We start from the raw sequence: 20087 nt of genomic DNA, 5'->3' as shown, positions 1-20087 counted from the left end.
TGAGAATTGAGGTACTTTTCTGCATTACCTCTCCCATGCCTACTTTTCCATGAACTGGTAGTGATTGACGAGTTTGGATTAATTTTACCGGTGATGAAGCTTGTGTGGTTGAATGTATCCTTTGGCTGAAGATTTGTACGATTGCTTTGATGGATTTTGGTTTGGCTTTGTATCCTTTGGGCCCCTGTATCGTGTTGCTTTTATGTATTAGGCTTTATGCATCCATTACCGTAAGTTTGGCCGACTGTATTATGATGGATTTCTTCTTTGATGTGGTTTGAAGAATCTGATGTTGAGTGCGCCTGTAGAGGAAGTTTTCTGATAAATGCTGTGTTTGAGGAAACAAGGAAGAGAGTTTTCTGATAAATGCTTTGTTTGAGGAAACAACGAAGACAGTGCACACACACAAAAAAAAAAAAAAAAAAATTGTTATGTCTACCATGAGACTGTAGAAATGTTTGATTAACACCATTTTATTTCTCTTGTCCAAATGGATTATGATTATGAACAACATAAGCAAATGAAGGACAGGATGCCAATTTTCATCAAGGGAAAACAAAAAGGTCACAAAAATAATTAACTATTCTAGGTGTATTTTCATGCTTAGAATTTATATACAAAAAACTTGATGCATGAGTAGGTCCAAGTCACATTCAGTTCCCATCATCTCGTTGGCTGCTATCGTCAGAAAGAACCCTAGGCTCTGCCTCCGTTAGATTTTCTGCTTCTCTATTAATGTCATCATTTCCATTGTCATACACTTGGGAACTTACCACATGACCACTTAAATCCTTGTGTTTTAAATTGCCTGTTATAAAGAAGATGGTTAGACACAAGGTAAGATTCAGTGTACATGACCACCTATTCTGATGCTGAGTCGATAATATGGAAGGACTGTGATGAGCATGAACACACACCAACAAAAATGCTTAAATGTGTCATATGAGGAGACAGGATGATAGTGGAAATGAAACAGAAAGTGCCTATGTCCATATGATTATGAACCTACCCATCCAAAAACTGCACCCACTTGAGGTATTGTGTAACAAAGCCTTGACATGGAACACAAAGCGCTCCAAAGACCTCTTAGTAGCAGGAACATTGCGTGTGACCATTGTCCGTTTTGACCCCTTAGCGAAATAATGATATTCCAGTGAAGACGGAGAGATACTGATCTGTCAAAGACAGCTAGTTGCATAAATAAAATCATACCTTGGCCTCAGAACACAAGGTCTGTATAATTCTTGTTGCCTTTTGAAGCTCTCTGACCTGCAACACATTATTAAGGCGAGAAAAGAGTATGATATGAAGATGATTTGACATTGTCAACTAGTGGGAAGCAAGATGCATCTTACCGTTTGAATTATAATGTCATTGTGTTCTTGGAAATGGTCATGTAAGAAGTCAAATGCTGGAGAAATATTCATCATTCAGTGTCCTACCATCAATCATTTGAAAACTGTTAGGATTTGGATTGTAGCTTTAAGAAATATATCAACAAACTTGCCTCCATACTTGACTGCCATAGCATGCACAGCTACCTGCATTCCACAGCATAGTAGATAGACAGTATTTTTTGCACAACATTTCTTTTATTATTTGTAAAGAAGTTATCTGAAAACTATACATTCTTTCACAGGTGACAAAAATATAGATTAGAACCTTCTGATGCGTGCTCTCAAATTTTATTAATTAATTAATTGCTTCCGTAGCGTAGAAAATTGATCTATCATGTTATGATAATAATTTCTATGCAAATGCACAGACAATGAACCTGGTATATTGTCCCTAGTATTTTCAGGTACTAGAAAAATTGCATTCCATAGAAACGTAGACCTGTCTTTTGATTAATGTACATATTCTATTGTATCCGTACATTTATTTATTTTTGTACGGATAAAAGAATTATGTACATTGATCAATTGATTGTCCAGTATGGACAGTTTGGAAAATGTGAGTAATTCTAAAGGTCATTACCATAATCAAATGGTATGCTGAGGGTTCGGAAAAAATTTCGGATGGTATTTTCTTTTTGTTCTTCCTATACGGAAGAACTAAGGAGAAATGCTGCCGAAATTTTTTTCGACTCTTGTTGCATATCATTTGATTTTTGTAATTGACCTATAGAATTAATGCATTTTCTGAATGGGATAGGACCTTCTTTACCTATTAGTTGATGATAGCAAGCATTTACTATGTAAACTTTATGTAGTTGTTATTTTTTTGGATTTTATGAAATGACTGATATTTTTTACTCATTGCATTAATATAGATTGTATAATTTTTTTTTATTTTTAGATAAATTGCAAGTTCGGTCAGTTTTATCCTACAATGGACAAAAGTTGGATAAATAAACCAAGGAATAGTAAAGAATATTTAGATGGAGTTCATGACTTCATTAAATTTGGTATGGAGAAAAGTAGTTTGAATGGAAAGATTTTATGTCCATGTCGGAAATGTGTAAATAGTTCTTCTTTAGATCCACAAAATGTTGAAGAACATTTAGTATGGAATGGTTTTTTAAGAGGTTATACCGACTGGATTTTTCATTGAGAATCTATGTTGCCATCATCATGTAACCAACCCCTGACTCATTGCAGATCCACTAGCCTAGAAGATAATTCTGCAAGAGATGATGATATAAGGGGTTTGATCACAGATGCTTTTGGATTTGATGTTCAAAATTTAGGAAATCCAGTAGTATACAAGAAATAGTTGGGATGTTTGATGGATGTACGCATACGGAACGTATGCATGTTGAGGAGCCCATACATACATCTAATGATGAGACAGCTCGTTATCACACCTTAATGAAAGATGCAGACGAAGAATTATATCTGGGTTGTACAAAATTTTCTAAGATTTTTTTTCTTGTTCATTTATTTCATATCAAATATTTGAATGGATGGTCTGGAAAGAGTTTTACCATGCTGCTCAAGTTATTAAAGGATGCATTTCCAGAAAGCACTCGTTTACCACCATCGTATTATGAAGCTAAGAAAGTAGTAAAGGAATTGGATCTTGGATACGAAAAGATTCATAGTTGTCCGAAAGATTGTATGTTATATCGGGGTGAAAACGCTAATCAAGAGTCATGCAATGTATGTGGATCTTCAAGATGGATAACACAAAAAGAAGATCGAGATGATGTACTGAATGAATTGGATGCAACGCGGAGTAAAAAGAAACCGGCCAAGGTATTGCGTTACTTTCCTCTTATACCTAGATTGAAAAGGATTTATGCATCATCAAAAACAGCTTCATCAATGAGATGGCATCATGAAGGACGTACAAAGGATGGAATGTTGAGACATCCAGCAGATAGTCTTCAATGGAAAGCATTTGATGATAGACATCCTGATTTTGCCTCTGATGTTCGCAGTGTTAGGTTTGGCTTAGCTTCTGATGGCTTCAATCCATTTCGGACCCTGAGTTCTACCTACAGCACTTGGCCAGTCGTTTTGATACCTTACAATTTGCCACCGTGGATGTGCATGAAACAATCATCACTTATCTTGTCAATGGTTATTCCAGGAGATAAGGGTCCAGGCAATGATATTGATATTTTTCTACAGCCTTTGATAGAGGAATTGAAACAGTTGTGGGAGGGTGTTGATGCATTTGATGCTTCCAACGGCCAAACATTTAAACTACGGGCAGCATTGTTATGGACTATTAATGATTTTCCAGCATATGCCAATTTATCTGGCTGGAGTACAAAGGGACGGGTCGCATGTCCTTGTTGTGGAGATTCAACACATTCAATTTGGTTAAAACATGGAGGTAAATTTTGTTACATGGAACATCGTCGATGGTTGGAAGCAAATCATCCGTTTCGATTTCAGAAAGATTTGTTTGATGGTACTATAGAATTGGGATGTGCCCCTATTCCACCTTCTGGAACTGATGTTCATAGACAAATGGATGGCATGAATTACAGCTATGGTAAGCACTCAAAGTCCTCTAAAAAAAGAGGAAGGGATGATGTTGAACGCTCAGTGCACGAAGGGTTACCAGAGGAAGTCAGTATCAGTACTATAGATGCAGAGTTGTTTCAAGATCCAGACAATTATTTCGAGGATGAAAATGAGGAAGACACACAGATAGCATCTACACAACAGCCAAGTAAATATTTATGAAAAAATGAAGTATCTTTTTTGACTTACCTTATTGGAAACATAATCTTATTCGGCACAATCTTGATGTCATGCATATAGAGAAGAATGTTTGCGATAATTTACTTGGAACATTTTTAAACCTTGATGGAAAGAGCAAAGATAACATGAAGGCACGTCTTGATTTAAAAGAAATGGGTATCCGACAGGAACTTCATCCTAAAATGCTTGCTAATGATAGAATTTATGTGCCTCCTGCATGTTACACAATGTCTGCTCGAGAAAAGGATAATTTTTTGGGAGTTTTGAAAAGTATCAAAGTACCCGATGGATATGCATCGAATATTTCACGATGTGTGCATCTAAAGATCGAAAACTTTCAAATCTTAAAAGTCATGATGGTCACATATTGATGCAAGATATTTTTCCAATAGCTTTAAGATCGTCATTGCCGAAACAAGTTGTTACAATTGTACTTCGATTATCGTCATTCTTTAAGGCATTATGTTCCAAAGTTATTGATCCTCGGAACTTGATCAGTTAGAATCGGATATTGCAATTACACTTTGCCAGATGGAAAAGATTTTTCCTCCTGGATTTTTTACTATTATGGTACATCTGCTCGTTCACCTAGCTTCAGAAGTTAAAGTTGGTGGATCGGTACATTATAGATGGATGTATCCTATTGAGAGGTATTATTACAAACCTTAAATCTTTTGATAATTTTATTAGAAACAACAGCATACTGATATTTTAATAAATATTTAATTCTTGAAGGTATCTTGTGCGTCTTAAAGATTATGTGCGAAATAGAGCCTATCCCGAAGGCTCGATTGCTGAAGCATATATTGCGGATGAATGTTTGACATTTTGTTCAAGATATCTTCAAGGTGTAGAGACTATTTTTAGTCGACCTCAACGGCATAATGACTTTGTGGAGAATGCAGAACTGTATAAGTTCTTAACTGCTGAAAATTTTTGGGAAGAGGTGAAGGTATTGTACTTGATCAAAAATCCTTAGCACAAGCACATCGTTATGTGTTACTTCATAGTGACATAATATCTGACCATCGCAGGTTAGTATATTTAAGGAATGACATCAAAATTTAAATTTTATATTAGATATAATGTTCTAAATGATATATTTATATTTTATGCAGTGAATTTTTAATTTATCAGAGACGAGCCAATCATAACATTCGTCCTAATGCAAGGATTGAACAGCGATGGTTGGTCGAGTTATTCCCTATGTGGCTTTCGAATCAGGTGTGATTTATATTTAATTATTGGATATATTAATTTTTGATACATATTTAATATCAGATAACTCAACTGCACTTCGTCATATCATTTTTTGTTAGGTATCAAAGATGATGGAGATAAATAATTCAGATGAACTAATAGCTCTTGCTCGAGGACCTAACAAGATTGTGAATAGATATAATGGTTTCATAATTAATGGCTTTAAATTTCATACTAGAGAACGGAAGAAATTTAGAAAAACACAGAATAGCGGTGTTATGGTGGAAGCGGATGGAAAATCCTATTATGGTGCACTTAAAGATATCTATGAGTTGGATTATTATGGAAAATTTAAAGTAGTACTATTTAGATGTGATTGGATAGACATAAACTCACCAAGGGGTTTGAAACAAGATGCAAATGGATTTACACTTGTAAATTTTTCAAGGTTGATACACACTGGTGTGTTATTGAAGGATGACCCATTCATTTTTTCATCTCAAGCTCGTCAAGTATTTTATGTACAAGATGCAAAAGATAAAGATTGGTTTACTGTCATCAAAACAAAACCTAGAGACTTATATGATATGGAAAACCAAGTGGAGGATGATGACGATGACACTTATACACAATGTATGCCCTACAATTTTGTGCCAGCTGATGATTTAAATGATACGACGACGTTGGTTAGAACAGAATTCGAAGAAAACACTACTGCTTGATTGTTACTGGTAATAATTATTTATGATGTATATATTTTGCATTAATTATTGTGTTATTTTACTCCATATATTAACTGATTCTACCTTTTATTTATATAAATGCTAGGTGACATCATGCGTCGCAGGGGACGATATGCTGGTGTGCAGTTTCAGTTTTCACAGACAGAGGCCGGTACGTCTTCTTCAGCACAGCAGCCTGAGGCCAGTTCAGCTGCACAGCATTCTGAGCCCTGTCCTTCATCATCAGCACAGCACGATCCTCCTGTTCATCAGCCAGATGATGAGATACACGTGCAGGGTATATATTGTCTTTCATGTAATTTTTTTTTATTTCATTTTATATATATTTATGATATAGTTACTTTTATGTACTTTTTGCAGACGGATCCGGGAGAGTATGCCCCAGACGCGGACCCACAGTAGTACGAGATGTGTGGCAGATGCGTGAGGGCGAGAGGATTGTTGTGGAGTGCAATCAGCTAGGTCAGCCAATTAAGAAAGCTGCCTGCTTATTGACTTCATTTTTGGGGACTGTTGCTCGGAGGCCTCAGCTATGTCCGTTGGGCTATGCAAAATGGAATGACATGCTTCCAACGTACAAAGTTGAGCTCCTCCGAGTTATAGAGGTAATGAATTGATGTTCATACTGTATATTAATTGTTAATTATTTATATAATTTATTTCATTTAACTTTTTTTTTTATAGAGCAAGTTTGTTCTCCCTCCATCCACTCATGATTTTGTAATGAAGTCTCTCAACCGCAAATGGAAAGAATATAGAGCACAATTGAAGAAGGACTATATGAGACAGGGTATGACAGAGGAGGAGGTTGCTAGGAATTATCCTCCTGATGTACCCCCTCATCAGTGGATGGAGTTGGTTCATTATTGGTTCTCCGAGAGGGCACAGGTATATTATCTGTTTATTATCTTTTTTTCCTAAATATTTTATAAAAATATTGATTTTTATTATATATTGTATATATAACAAGTTCTTTACTTTATTTTACAGACTTATTCTGCTATTGGTAGAGCTGCACGAGCAGCTCAGTCTGTTCCTCATACATCGGGGTCGAAGAGTTATGCACGACTTCGACAGGAGTTTGTATGTTCCTTAAACTTTCATAATTAACTTTTAATTTTTATGTTCAAATATTTATATAACTAATATCATTATGTATCGTGGACCATGTCTGTATCATGATACTCATATATTTTTTTAAATTATCATAACTGTTTGCTTAAAATTGAAATTATTTGTGTAGGAGGATGAGCATGGGAGGAAACCCGGACAAGTGGAGTTTTATCGGATGACTCATACTCATCAGGATGGTACTTTTGTTCGAGATGAGTCGAGAGATTTATATGTACGACATTATTAATATTATATTTTTTGCAATGATTTATATTTAATTCTGTTAGCTATTAATGTATAACTATTGTTTTCAAAAAAAATACAGGAGAGGGCTACAGCTCTCATTGCGGAGCATGACGATGAGTCCGCAGCATCTACGCAGCAGAGCCGTATCGAGGCCGAGGTATTCACAGAGTTGATGGGACCAGAGCGCTACGGCCGAGTGAGGGGTTATGGAGTAGGAGTCACCCCCACTCAGTTATCTGAGGTTAGTAGATATACGCAGCATGCTGCAGCAGATGCTCAGGATTCACGCGTTCGCAGACTCGAGGCGGAGATACAGGAGATTAGACAGAGTCGTGCCGCTGAGATGGAGGAGATGCGACAGAGCCGTGCCGAGATGCAGGCCATGAGGGGACAGATTGATCGCCTTACATCTTTATTAGAGATGTATGGTTCATCTCAGGTAAACACATAATATTAAATATATATTTTTATATTAATTTAATGATTTATATATTTTATTTATAGATATGCAAATCATGCTTTTGATATATTTTTTGTAGGCTCCTGGCATATCAGGCACCCGTCGAGATAGCGGCACGTCACGTGGAGACAACGACGACCATCCGCCTGCAGATTGATGTTATTTTATTTTTGTTATATTTTTATATTTATTTATATTACTCTTGATTGTAATGGACGATTAGTACTTTATTTTTATTTATATAAAATATTGTCTTTTGGTTTGATTAAATTTTTTATTTCAGCTTGCTTTTGATGTGAATGATGGTGATTGTACAGGTGTGAATGTGAATGTGGCGATTGTACATGTTTATTGTATTGTATATGTTTATTGTACAGGTGTGATATGATTTCGTACAGGAATGTATTGTATTATTTTTTTTTTAGATAATATTTGTATTTTTTTTTTCCTCTTAAAACCTTTAACGACGCTTATAAGCGTCGTTAAATTTGTCTTTTACGACGCTTTAAAGCGTCGTAAATATTTACATTAACGACGCTTTAAAGCATCGTTAAGACAAATATTTACGATGCTTTAAAGCGTCGTAAATATTTACATTAATGACGCTTTAAAGCGTCGTTAAGACAAATTTAACGACGCTTTAAAGCGTCGTTAATGTAAATATTTACGACGCTTTTACAAAGCGTCGGCGATATTCGTCCCCACTCTTGCATAGTCGACGCTTTGCCGATGCTTTTCGAAGCGTCGTAAAGCCAAATAGCGGCGCTTTAAAGCATCGTTAATGACCATTAATAGCGTCGTTAATGGCCATTTTTCCTATAGTGGATTAAGTCAGAAGTACAATGTGCAAGAAACTGTCATATACTCTAGCTTAGGCTCAAAGAACTCGGTCTAACCTATTCAAATCATTAGCCTAACGAAAAGAACGTGGGGTGCTTTCTTGTTCGAAGATTTTTTTTTTTTTTGGGGTAAAATAGATGAATCCAATAATTTAAGTATAAATACATTCATAGAATTCAGATAATATTATAACGTATTTCTTGCGTGGTTGACTACCAAAGATGTTATCCAATAAGCTGTACTATTAACTTCTATAAGTACGTGATATCTCAAAAAAAATATAAAAAAAAAAAAAAAAAAAAAAAAGAAGATATGCACATCATTTCGTCTGCACTCCTGTAAAAAGGGATGAAGCATTATTTTGAAAGTACTGTTCATTCCCCACATACTGTCACTGAAGCCGCTATAGCAACATCCCATCATCCCATGGAAGAGATGTTGCTAGTTGTCTTCCCCCTCGCCGCTGCATGAGTGGACTCTTGCATGAGTGCTCTAGAAGGTCATCGGTCAAAGAGAGGAAAGAAAGAAAAGAAAGAGAATGATGTGCGCTACTCTTTCTTTTGTTCTTTCATTCATAAATTAATGCTTTGAATCCAGATTCTGTGTCAATGAAGTTGTGGATTATGGTCATTGATCTTGACCCTAAAATTGAATCCATGAATCCCTTGAATCCACATGTACCAAGATGACTCTGACAATACTAGAAAAATTCATCATGGATTGCATGATAAAGAGAGGACTGAGTTATAAAACATGCATGGTATGTATAAGAATAGGTTCATAACAAGAGGTTCAAAAACTTGGACATAATCGACATATTACTATCTGCAAAACACCAGGTGTATGAGACTTCCCTGGGAATGTTTCTTTAGCTAGTGACAGCTTCAATTAAAAAGAACCATAAAATGAATCCGTCTACATTTTCCATCAGTTTGCTGGTATGTAGTTGGAACCCTGAGGCCATGTTGCCTCTACAAAATAGAAAATCATAATAATTGGTCCAAAAATGTGAATTGTTTTACATAATCAGATGGTGAAGAGAGACTTTTTAGCTGATAGCTGCTCTACTTGCATAAAAATTAACCAATGATATACTTGACAGTAAAGTATCGATAAGGATCATAATAGTTAGTTTGATCGCAAATATAGTTACAAATATGAGTTTCTTGGCCTCCGGTTACAACCCGAGCCTTGCTGCTTGCTGTTTCTTCAGGCTTCACAATTTTTAGTACTTTGTTAAAAATTGATGACAACTCTAAAACATGATGACTGTAAGTTATCCTCACAAAGGGGAATTCTAGATCGATATGTAGATTAGTATAATATTATAAACTCTGGACCCATGTTGCCCTACAAAATAGAATTTTGCAATACTCGGTCAAAATGTGAATTGTTGGCATCACAATTTTTAGTACCTTCTTAAAAATTGATGACAACTCTAAAACATGATGACTGTAAGTTATCCTCAAAAAGGGGAATTCTAGATCGACATGTAGATTAGTATAATATTGTAAACTCTGGACCCATGTTGCCCTACAAAATAGAATTTTGCAATAATTGGTCAAAATATGAATTGTTGTACATAATCAGATGGTGAAGTGAGTTTTTCTAGTTGATAACTGAATCTCCTTACATAAAAGTTATTCAACGATCTACTTGACAGTAAAGTATTGATGAAGATCATAATAGTTAGTATTTGATTGCAAATATATTTACAAATACAAGTTTATCGGCCTCCAGTTATAACTTGAGCTTTGCTGCTTACTGTTTCTTTACGCTTTACAATTACTAGCACCTGCTGAAAATTTGGTGGCAACTGTAAAACCTGATGATTGTAAGTTATCCTCACAAAGGAGAATTCTAGATCGATATGTAGATTAGTATAACATTATAAATATACATCAATCAAATCATTTCTCAACTACACAAGCAATACACGTACCACATTTTAAAATATGCGTGGACCAATCAAAACTGAAGCAACTCTAAAACGTTGACTGCAAACTATACTCACAAGGAGGAGATCTAGATGCACAACTAGTACAATGCAGTAATATACTGTTGGCGGGAAATTCAAAATTTAAAAATTCAAAATTTTCTAATTGAATTCCCTCCAAATATGTTTTCATCTTGTTTTGAGATCTTTTAGTCCCACAGAGGGGATGAAAAGATTTCTTGAGCCCTGTGTATGAGAAAAAGATTTGGATTAGCTCTTAGGGGCGTTTGAGGAGGTTTGAAAAAAAATCTTTAACACGTGAGTGCGGATATAGGCTTAGCATCTTGCCAAACTAAAATCTTTTTATTTATTTTGTTTCAGTTTTAATATCCTTTTATTTTTTTTTAAATGTTGAGCCTTTAATGTTAAGCATTTAATATTTGAACGTTAGATTTTCTAAATGTTGGGTCTTAATTTTCAGAACGTTGGGCTTTTATCATTGGGCTTTTAATCCTTTTGAACATTGGGATTTTAATTTGGGCTATTTAATTTCTGAACATAGGAACATGACATTGAGAATAGCCTGCCATGGGCAAATACATGGTATCGAAAATAGCCTACTATGAGTAGATACATAATATCAAGAATAGTCCCACCACAGGTAGATACGTGGTATTTGAGTTTGCTACCATGGGCTAAAGCATGGATATTCTTAGTTGCCACTGTGGGTTGAAATATATTTATTCTGATTTGCCATCATGGATTGAAGTGTGGTTATTCTGATTTGCCAGCGTGGGCTGATAAGTGTGATTATTTTGGATTGCCATTACAGGCTGAAGCGTGGTTTATGGTTTGTTAGTCACAGACTAGAACATGACCATACTTAGTCTGAAATCCTAAAGACAATTATTGATTGATCCAGATTAAATTAATGAGATATAGATGAAAAAATATGATACCACAATGAAGTTAAAAGGAGTTTTATTTGATTACATATGTAAGGTATATGACTTTTGGAAAAGATAGATCAATATTCGATGCTATATGATGTATGTTTTTATATGTATCGATATCGAGTTATATTAGAGACATGAGATTTTGTGGCTTATGTATTCTTTCGATGCTGTTCATATGTTATTTTCAAATTATATTATTATATTAGTATGAGTGTATAGAGATTCTTAGTGGGTTGTAAAGCTCACAATCTCTCTTCCTCCTCTCTTCTTTTTTAAAGTTACAGGATACATTCATTTAGCTATGTCTGAAATCAGAATTGAAAGGATCAATTAGATAGAGCACCATCAGTAATAGTTGGATGATCAAATTTTATAAATTGTATGAGATTGATATTTGTTAATATGGAATTATTTATTATGAATTTAGATCAATAATGTTAATGGGATGTTGAAATTGTAAGAAAATTTTCAAGCTTTGCATATTCTTAGGGCTTGTCCTAAAGAATATGCGGCCATCATGTATCTTACCTGGATACTTGGTTCAAAGCATAACAGAATGGTATCAAAGCTTAAGATTATAATATCTAGAGACTATGATGAGTTAAAAGATATTGAGCATAAGGTTATAATTACTAAAGACATGATAAAATGATATCAGAGATTAAAGTTATGATCTCTAGGGACCGTGAGTTAAGGAATATTGGAGCACAAGATTATAATTACTAAGAATGTGATAGAATAATATCAGAGCATAGGTTATAATCACATAAGACTATAACTTAAGTGGTATTTGAGTATAAAGTGATGATCGCTAGGGACATCATAGAAGTAGTAGAAAAGAATTTAAAGTTTGGATTTTGGATCAATAGGTATTGTCATGAAAGAACTGTATCATATGAGAGAAGAATATTCTCGAACATTGAACCTACAAGAAGATCATATATGAAACTTGTATGTATATATGTATATTTATATATTTGGTTCTATTGGTGGATTGGATTTTATTTTGAGAACTTGACATAAAGAATATCGAAACTTAGAGCTGTGATTACTATGGATTGTGACAGAGGTGATTCATAGGATTTGGATCTTTGACTATAATTTGAGAAATTAACAATCTATAATTTTATTGGTTAAAAATTATTTAGCAAATCTGAAAAATCTAGTTCATTTAGATTAGAATGTGCAGTGAGGGTATGGTGGTTTAAGTCATTTAAATTTGATCGAAAATATTGGTTCTAATTCGAAGGATGTTAGGCTAAATGATTGAAATTTATTTTCAAGTGAAGAAAGTTATCTAGGAGCTTAATAATAAGATAAAAGTTTTGTATCCTTAAGGTTTCGACTTTGTAATATGCTAATTTTGAAGATAAAATTATTTTAAGAGAGAATGTAAAGACCTAATTTTTTTTTTCTATATAAATCGTGTTGGTGCAGAATTCTGCCGTCGCCGGAGAAGTTGGAGTCGAGGGGATCACGGCCGTCATCGGGACCTGCAAGGAAAGTCCAAACCGGAGTTGGGAGTGCTCCGGCAAGACCCTCCGACGCTTAAGTCAGTACTCTGCCTCAATAGAAATGGAGCACTCGAATGAGATTTTAGCAGAGTTTCGAGATAGAGTTTAGAGCTTAGAGAAGAACGTATATGGGGATCCCTTTTATAGATGGAGAGCGTAACTGATTGACAGTGACGTCTGTAACTACCTGGTAGTGGGCCATTTGGGGCCACGCGGAGTTTGTTACAGAGAGTAGTGGCGTCAGTGGGCCGTTCAGGGCCACGTGGAGTTTGTTATGGAGAGTAGAGTGGTGTCTGTTGTCGCGACTTGCCAGAGAGTGGTGGGGCCATGTGGAATCTGTTACAGAAAGTGGAGTGGTATCCGTTGTCGAGACTTGTCGGAGAGTTCGGGCCGGACAACTGAAGCTCGACTAGGACATCTGATGGAGTGGACTGGCTCTCTGTCTCAGCAATCTAAGAGAGGCTCGGATGTTTTCAAGGTTGCTGATGAGTCCACTGTTGTTGGGTGCCTTGGGCGCTGATGCTGCAAGTGGAAGTCATCTGCTGTAGAAGCTCGGATGGAGACTTTCTGTTGGAGAAGTCCGGCAGGAGTCCAATTGCTAGAGAAGTCCGTCTGAAAATTACCTGATGTAGAAGCTCGTCTGAGGACTGTCCATCGGAGAGGTCTGGTTTCATAAGGAATCTGACAGAGGATCGACCGACAGTGGAGTTCGGATGGCGTTGTGGAGGTTCATCCGCTAGAGAAGTCTTGAGGACACTGTGGAAGGTCGAACGTTGGAAGAGTTCGGGATTCAATTCTGTTGTAGAAGTTTGAACGGAGTCCGGCTCTTGTAGGAGTCTGGATGAAGTCCGCTTATTGTAGAAGCTCGGACGAAGATCAGTTGTCGTGGAAGCTCGGATGGAGACTTCTTATTGTAGAAGCTCGGACGAAGACCGACTGCCGTGGAAGCTCAGATGGAGACTTTTTATTATAGAAGTCCCGCTATTGGAGAAGCTCGGTCATTGACGAAGTCCGAAAGAAGTTCGAAGTAGAGATCCGGTTGGTGGAGCCCGTCCATTGTAGAAGTTCGTCTGGGATCCATCCACTGTAGAAGTTCGGATGGAGTCCGGCTCTTGTAGGAGCTCGGATGAAGTCCGCTTGCAATAGAAGTTCGGAGTAGAGTCAATCGTGGCTAGAAGAAGTCTGGAAGAGATTCGGAGAATAGTCGATCACTGTAAAAAATTGACTGATAGTGAAGTTCAGAGAGCGTTTGGAGCAGTCTGATAGATAAATGGACGAGCTCATTATTGGAGAAGTCCGGATGGTATTATGGAAGCTCGAACAGTCGGGGGAGTTCAGAAAGATGCCACACAAGGTCGAAAGCCGAAAAAGCCCTAGGAGGGTCGGCCTTTTATGAACTTCGACTGAGGTTATTTTATACCCAACACCAGTCCCCCTACTTTCAAGTTCGGGTTTCGAATGAAGGAAGTACAGAAAAATTTTCACAGTCGAAGTTGCCTCCCTCGATTTTCATACTCGATTGTTTCCAGATATTTTGGTGTTTGGCGTGCTGGTGCTGGAGTCTTTTCAAATTGAGGCGATTCGAAAAGATTTTTTCGAAATTTTTGCTAAAGCATTGCTCTAGGTACGGTGCAATAATGATTCTGTCAGTTGTCAGCCATCTTCAGCCGTTTGCCATGATGAGTGGGACACGTGATGGTTGTAGATCGGCCAGAGGAGATCTGCAATCATTATTATGCCGGATCCGGTCGCCTATTTAAATCCGCTCCCCTTCTTTAAGGGTTTCACTTTGCCTGAGGTTTTCTTCGGTCCCTTCTTCTTTTCGAGAGTTTCATTCTTCTCCAGCGTGTCCCTCTCAGTTTTAGGTGCTCTTCGGGTCGATCCCCATCACTCTTGCTGCCTTCCTACATCTTTCGGATCAGTTTAGGTTAGTTCTGGTACCCCTCTCTTTCTTGTTCTTCTTCCATTTTTTATTCTTCGCGTTCTGCCCATTCGATTTTTTGCGAGCGTCCTGTTTCTTATTTTTCTCGATTTTTTTGAGATTTTTGGGGTTTTTTCTTGATTCAAAATATCCTCCAACACTTCCTCCTCTAGCAGTTTTATGAGTTCGTCCGTTCTAGCTCCCCAAAATCTTAGTTCTGTAGATGAACCTCGTCTGATCTTTGTACCAGACACCATCCCCAGCTCTCTGACTCTGGAGAAACTCTCACTGATTAGGATTCAGTATGGGGTTCTTCCGGAGTACGAGCTGGAGCTTTCCGGACCGACTGGTCGGGCTAGCGCCCCTCCCCCCGGCTGCTTCTGTTTATACCAAAAAGCTTTCCGCACTGGGCTTCGACTTTCGCTTTCACCTTTTGTTATTGCTTTTTTTCGCTTCTTAAATATTTTTTTAGTTTCTATAGCGTCGAACTCCTTTAGATTTCTGATAGAATTTCTTTTCCTCTATAGTTTAGCTGAAGTTTCAGCTGGCCTACGAGTAGCAGGCGGTCAAAGATGCCGAGGTGGAGTCCGAGGTTCTGAGGAAGAGGCTTCGGGAGTCAGAATGCGAAAGCCAGTGGTTCCACCAAATGTACCGGGAGATGCTTTTAAGAAAGAAGAAACTGAAAGAAGAAGTCGAAAACTTAAAGCAATCCCTGACAATGGCTGAAATCGAGAGTCCAAAGTCTGAAGAAGTCGAGCTTCCTTAGAGCTTTTTTACTTTTTATTCTATGTATTCCTTTCTTTTCTTGTTGCTTTTTTTTTTTGCCTCCAAAGGTTTGTAACGCGCACTTTACTAACGAAATGAAAAAAAAAATTTTCATTACCTTGTCCATTCTTGCATTAAGTTGTCATTTACCGAGCTTCTTTTGTCTTCTATCTTATTTGATGTCAACGTTGTTTGAAGATTCCTGGTCATCGCCGTGTTGATTCTTCCTTAGGGACTGGAGATTTTTGACAAAGATTTTCTTTCTTGTTGAGACGAGATCCCTTGAGTCTTGGATGTAGTTTATTTTTTTTTCTTATCTCTGGTGTAGCTCGTCACTTTTTTTTTTCTTTTTCTTTATGTTAGGGCGAGGGTTTTCCTTCTGCTCCTAACGGGATTGTAAGGGTGTAGAGGAGTTGTTGAGGGGCTTTTTCTCTCATCCGATCTCAAACGACCAGATCTTCATTTGTGTTAGGATGAGGTTCTCCTCCTGTTCCCGACACAATCAATTTCAGCTCATGTTAGGATGAGGTCTTCCTCCTATTCCTAACAGGGCTGCGGGGGCACATAAGGGCCGTTGCAAGGGCCTCTCCTTCCATCCGATCTCTAAATAACTGGACCTTCGATCTTGCTCATATTAGGATGAGGTTCTCCTCTTGTTCCTAACATGGCTGTAGGGGCACATAAGGGCCGTTGCAAGGGCCTCTCCCCCATCCGGTCTCTAAATAATCGGGCCTTCGACTTTGCTCATGTTAGGATGAGGTTCTCCTCCTATTCTTAACATGGCTGTGGGGGCACATAAGGGCCATTGCAAGGACCTCTCCCCCCATCCAATCTCTAAATAACTGGACCTTCGACTTTGCTCATGTTAGGATGAGGTTCTCCTCCTGTTCCTAACATGGTTGTGGGGGCGCATTAGGGTCGTTGCAAGGACCTCTCCCTCCATCCGGTCTCTAAATAATCAGATCTTCGACTTTGCTCATGTTAGGACGAGGTTCTCCTCCTGTTCCTAACATGGCTGTGGGGGCATATTAGGGCCGTTGCAAGGGTCTCTCTCCCCATCCGGTCTCTAAATAATCGGGCTTTCGTTTATGTCGGGATGAGGTCCTCCTCTTGTTCCTGACACGCTTAATTTCGATTGTCTGAAGGAGCTACTCCCCGTCGTTACAAGCTCATGCCAAAAGAAAAGATATGCAAATATGAAACTTTTGTTTAAGGCAAAGTTATTGGTAATACATTCATAGATTTTTCGAATCCCATGATTGCGAAAGGTCTGCTCCCCATCGGAGTCCTCCAGAGATAGTGTTGATGATCCCGATTGGAGGTCGATCTTCAGGCTGTTCTTCCCTCCTTGGTGGCTCTGGCTGTGGTAGGGCCCTCAGTCGATCTTTCCTATTTTCAGACCGGCGTCGAATGAATCTGTCGAGCTGACCTTGTCTGATGAGCTCCTCGATCTCGTCTCGAAGCTAAATACACTCCTCCATGTCGTGGCCGTGGTCACGATGATAGAGGCAGAACTTGTTAGGGTTGCACTTCTCGGGGTGTGTGCACATCCTTTCTGACCTTGGCAGCTGCTCCCTGACCTCCATCAGCACTTGAGCTTTTGGAGCATTGAGAGGGGTGTAGCTGCAGAATCTTCCTGGGGGAGAGCTCCGCCGAACTCTGTGGTCCAGGATCCTCTACCTACAAGCCTGGGGAGGAGTTCAGACACGCTTGTATCTGAGGAGAGTTCGAGAACGTGGCCGAGCTTCACTCGGCCTTTTTCAGCTGCGGGCTTGCTGGAGTCACTCGCCTGTCGCTCCTTTGCAGCCTCCTCATCCTTCAGCTTGAAGGCTTCCTCTGCTCGGGCATATCCTTCGGCCCGAGCTAGCAAATCAGCAAAGTTCTTGGGATACTTCTTTTTCAGAAAAAATAAAAGATCGTTCTTTTGAAGACCGCTCTTCAGGGCGGCCATTACAACTGATTGGTCCAAGTTCCAGACCTCCAATGCAATGGTGTTAAAATAGTTGACGTAAGTTTGGATGGATTCTCTCTCCTTTTGCTTGATGTTGATGAGGGACTCCGAACCTCTCTGGAGATGCCGGTTGCTGACAAAATGAGCCGCAAACTGATGACTCATTTGATCAAAAGAGAAGATAGTACCCGACTTCAGTGTCGAGTACCAATTTCTTGCTGCTCCCTTCAAGGTAGACAGGAAAGTTCGGCACAGGATGGCGTCTGGCGCGCCATGGAGCAGCATCATTGTCTGGAAGGCCTTCAGGTGATCAACCGGATTTGAGGTCCCATCGTAGCTCTCGAATTAGGAGCGTTCACGTGTGGAACCCTTGCTCCAGGTGCACAGATGTCAGATTAATGATAGAAGGCACTAACTTCTGTGTTTAGATCATTCAATTAGTAAATGGAAAGGGCAACAACAATCAGAGACTAGAAAACGTTTAGAGTATTATTTCTTTTTAAACTTCGGTTGCAAGAGTTTTTTAATTAGTAGTTCAGCAGTACGGGTGGGTGTGCATTATAGCAAAGGCCAATGGCTTTTTTTTTTTTCCATCACAAAATGATCTAAAAAGAAAAGAAAAACTTATCCAAATGACCAATAGTAAAACAATTTCATACAAATTTTGATTTTCTTCAAAATTTTGATTTAATTTCATTTTTTAATATGCTTTTGTAGTTATGTTTTCATTTCGATTCTTGAACTGAGTATCTAAGGTTGGTTCAAACCACTGATACCATGAATCAAGTTGACTTTGCTGATAAAGTATGTCAGAGGTTACTCTTTTCAAGAGAAATGTTTACAAATACAGGCCATATAGCTGACCAAGCAACCATTCTTTACAAGAAGATCATATATGAAACTTGTATGTATATATGTATATTTATATATTTGGTTCTATTGGTGAATTGGATTTTATTTTGAGAACTTGACATAAAGAATATCGAAACTTAGAGCTGTGATTACTATGGATTGTGACAGAGGTGATTCATAGGATTTGGATCTTTGACTATAATTTGAGAAATTAACAATCTATAATTTTATTGGTTAAAAATTATTTAGCAAATCTGAAAAATCTAGTTCATTTAGATTAGAATGTGCAGTGAGGGTACGGTGGTTTAAGTCATTTAAATTTGATCGAAAATATTGGTTCTAATTCGAAGGATGTTAGGCTAAATGATTGAAATTTATTTTCAAGTGAAGAAAGTTATCTAGGAGCTTAATAATAAGATAAAAGTTTTGTATCCTTAAGGTTTCGACTTTGTAATATGCTAATTTTGAAGATAAAATTATTTTAAGAGAGAATGTAAAGACCTAATTTTTTTTTTCTATATAAATCGTGTTGGTGCAGAATTCTGCCGTCGCCGGAGAAGTTGGAGTCGAGGGGATCACGGCCGTCGTCGGGACCTGCAAGGAAAGTCTAAACTGGAGTTGGGAGTGCTCTGGCAAGACCCTCCGACGCTCAAGTCAGTACTCTGCCTCAATAGAAATGGAGCACTCGAATGAGATTTTAGCAGAGTTTCGAGATAGAGTTTAGAGCTTAGAGAAGAACGTATCTGGGGGTCCCTTTTATAGACAAAGAGCGTAACTGATTGATAGTGACGTCTGTAACTACCTGGTAGTGGGTCGTTCGGGGCCACACAGAGTTTGTTACGAAGAGTAGTGACGTCAGTGGGCCGTTCAGGGTCATGTGGAGTTTGTTATGGAGAGTAGAGTGGTGTCCGTTGTCGTGACTTGTCAGAGAGTGGTGGGGCCACGTGGAATCTGTTACAGAGAGTGAAGTGGTGTCTGTTGTCGAGACTTGCCGGAGAGTTTGGGTCGGACAGCTGAAGCTCGACTGGGACATTTGATGGAGTGGACTGGCTCTCTGTCTCAGTAATCTAAGAGAGGCTCGAATGTTTTTGAGGTTGCTGATGAGTCCACTGTTGTTGGGTGCCTTGGGCGCTGATGCTACAGGTGGAAGTCATCTGCTGTAGAAGCTCGGACGGAGACTTTCTGTTGGAAAAGTCCGGTAGGAGTCCGATTGCTAGAGAAGTCTGTCTGAAATTTGCTTGATGTAGAAGCTCGTCTGAGGACTATCCATCGGAGAGGTCTGGTTTCATAAGAAATCTGGCAGAGGGTCGACCGACAGTGGAGCTCGGATGGCGTTGTGGAGGTTCATCCGCTGGAGGAGTCTTGAGGACACTGTGGAAGGTCGAACGTTGGAGGAGTCCGGGATTCAATTCTGTTGTAGAAGTTCGGACGGA

The 20087-nt window shown here is 38.3% G+C and overlaps 2 protein-coding genes across 2 annotated transcripts; one reads left to right on the top strand and one right to left on the bottom strand.

The window, feature by feature from the left end:
• Positions 1 to 573: 573 nt before the first annotated feature.
• On the bottom strand, positions 574 to 1598 carry LOC140856061 (uncharacterized). The gene is made up of 4 exons (XM_073253237.1): positions 1356 to 1598; positions 1213 to 1269; positions 1010 to 1130; positions 574 to 808 (listed from the first exon to the last, which is right to left on the bottom strand). Exons 1-4 carry the CDS (start codon positions 1428 to 1430, stop codon positions 654 to 656), a joined length of 408 nt encoding a protein of 135 aa, XP_073109338.1. The 5' UTR covers positions 1431 to 1598; the 3' UTR covers positions 574 to 653.
• A 4797-nt stretch (positions 1599 to 6395) lies between these two features.
• LOC140856198 (uncharacterized) lies at positions 6396 to 8150 on the top strand. The gene is made up of 6 exons (XM_073253342.1): positions 6396 to 6705; positions 6785 to 6988; positions 7091 to 7183; positions 7344 to 7445; positions 7539 to 7898; positions 7999 to 8150. Exons 1-6 carry the CDS (start codon positions 6520 to 6522, stop codon positions 8074 to 8076), a joined length of 1023 nt encoding a protein of 340 aa, XP_073109443.1. The 5' UTR covers positions 6396 to 6519; the 3' UTR covers positions 8077 to 8150.
• Positions 8151 to 20087: the final 11937 nt, after the last annotated feature.

Source organism: Elaeis guineensis, chromosome 3 (assembly GCF_000442705.2).
Source record: "Elaeis guineensis isolate ETL-2024a chromosome 3, EG11, whole genome shotgun sequence".
NCBI classification, from domain to species: Eukaryota; Viridiplantae; Streptophyta; class Magnoliopsida; order Arecales; family Arecaceae; genus Elaeis; species Elaeis guineensis.
The sequence above is the reverse complement of the archived record's forward strand: the minus strand, read 5'-3'. Positions and strand labels throughout refer to the sequence as shown.

What these genes read in the sequence shown, in the direction of transcription:
- LOC140856061 (XM_073253237.1), bottom strand. Translation starts at nt 1,430, where the DNA reads ATGATGAATATTTCTCCAGCATTTGACTTCTTACATGACCATTTCCAA. An exon ending in ATGACATTATAATTCAAACG is followed by an intron (nt 1,270 to 1,355) that starts GTAAGATGCATC and finishes AATGTGTTGCAG; the next exon opens with GTCAGAGAGCTTCAAAAGGC. An exon ending in TGGGTGCAGTTTTTGGATGG is followed by an intron (nt 809 to 1,009) that starts GTAGGTTCATAA and finishes TCTTTATAACAG; the next exon opens with GCAATTTAAAACACAAGGAT.
- LOC140856198 (XM_073253342.1), top strand. Translation starts at nt 6,520, where the DNA reads ATGCGTGAGGGCGAGAGGATTGTTGTGGAGTGCAATCAGCTAGGTCAG. An exon ending in GGTTCTCCGAGAGGGCACAG is followed by an intron (nt 6,989 to 7,090) that starts GTATATTATCTG and finishes TTTATTTTACAG; the next exon opens with ACTTATTCTGCTATTGGTAG. An exon ending in CACGACTTCGACAGGAGTTT is followed by an intron (nt 7,184 to 7,343) that starts GTATGTTCCTTA and finishes TTATTTGTGTAG; the next exon opens with GAGGATGAGCATGGGAGGAA.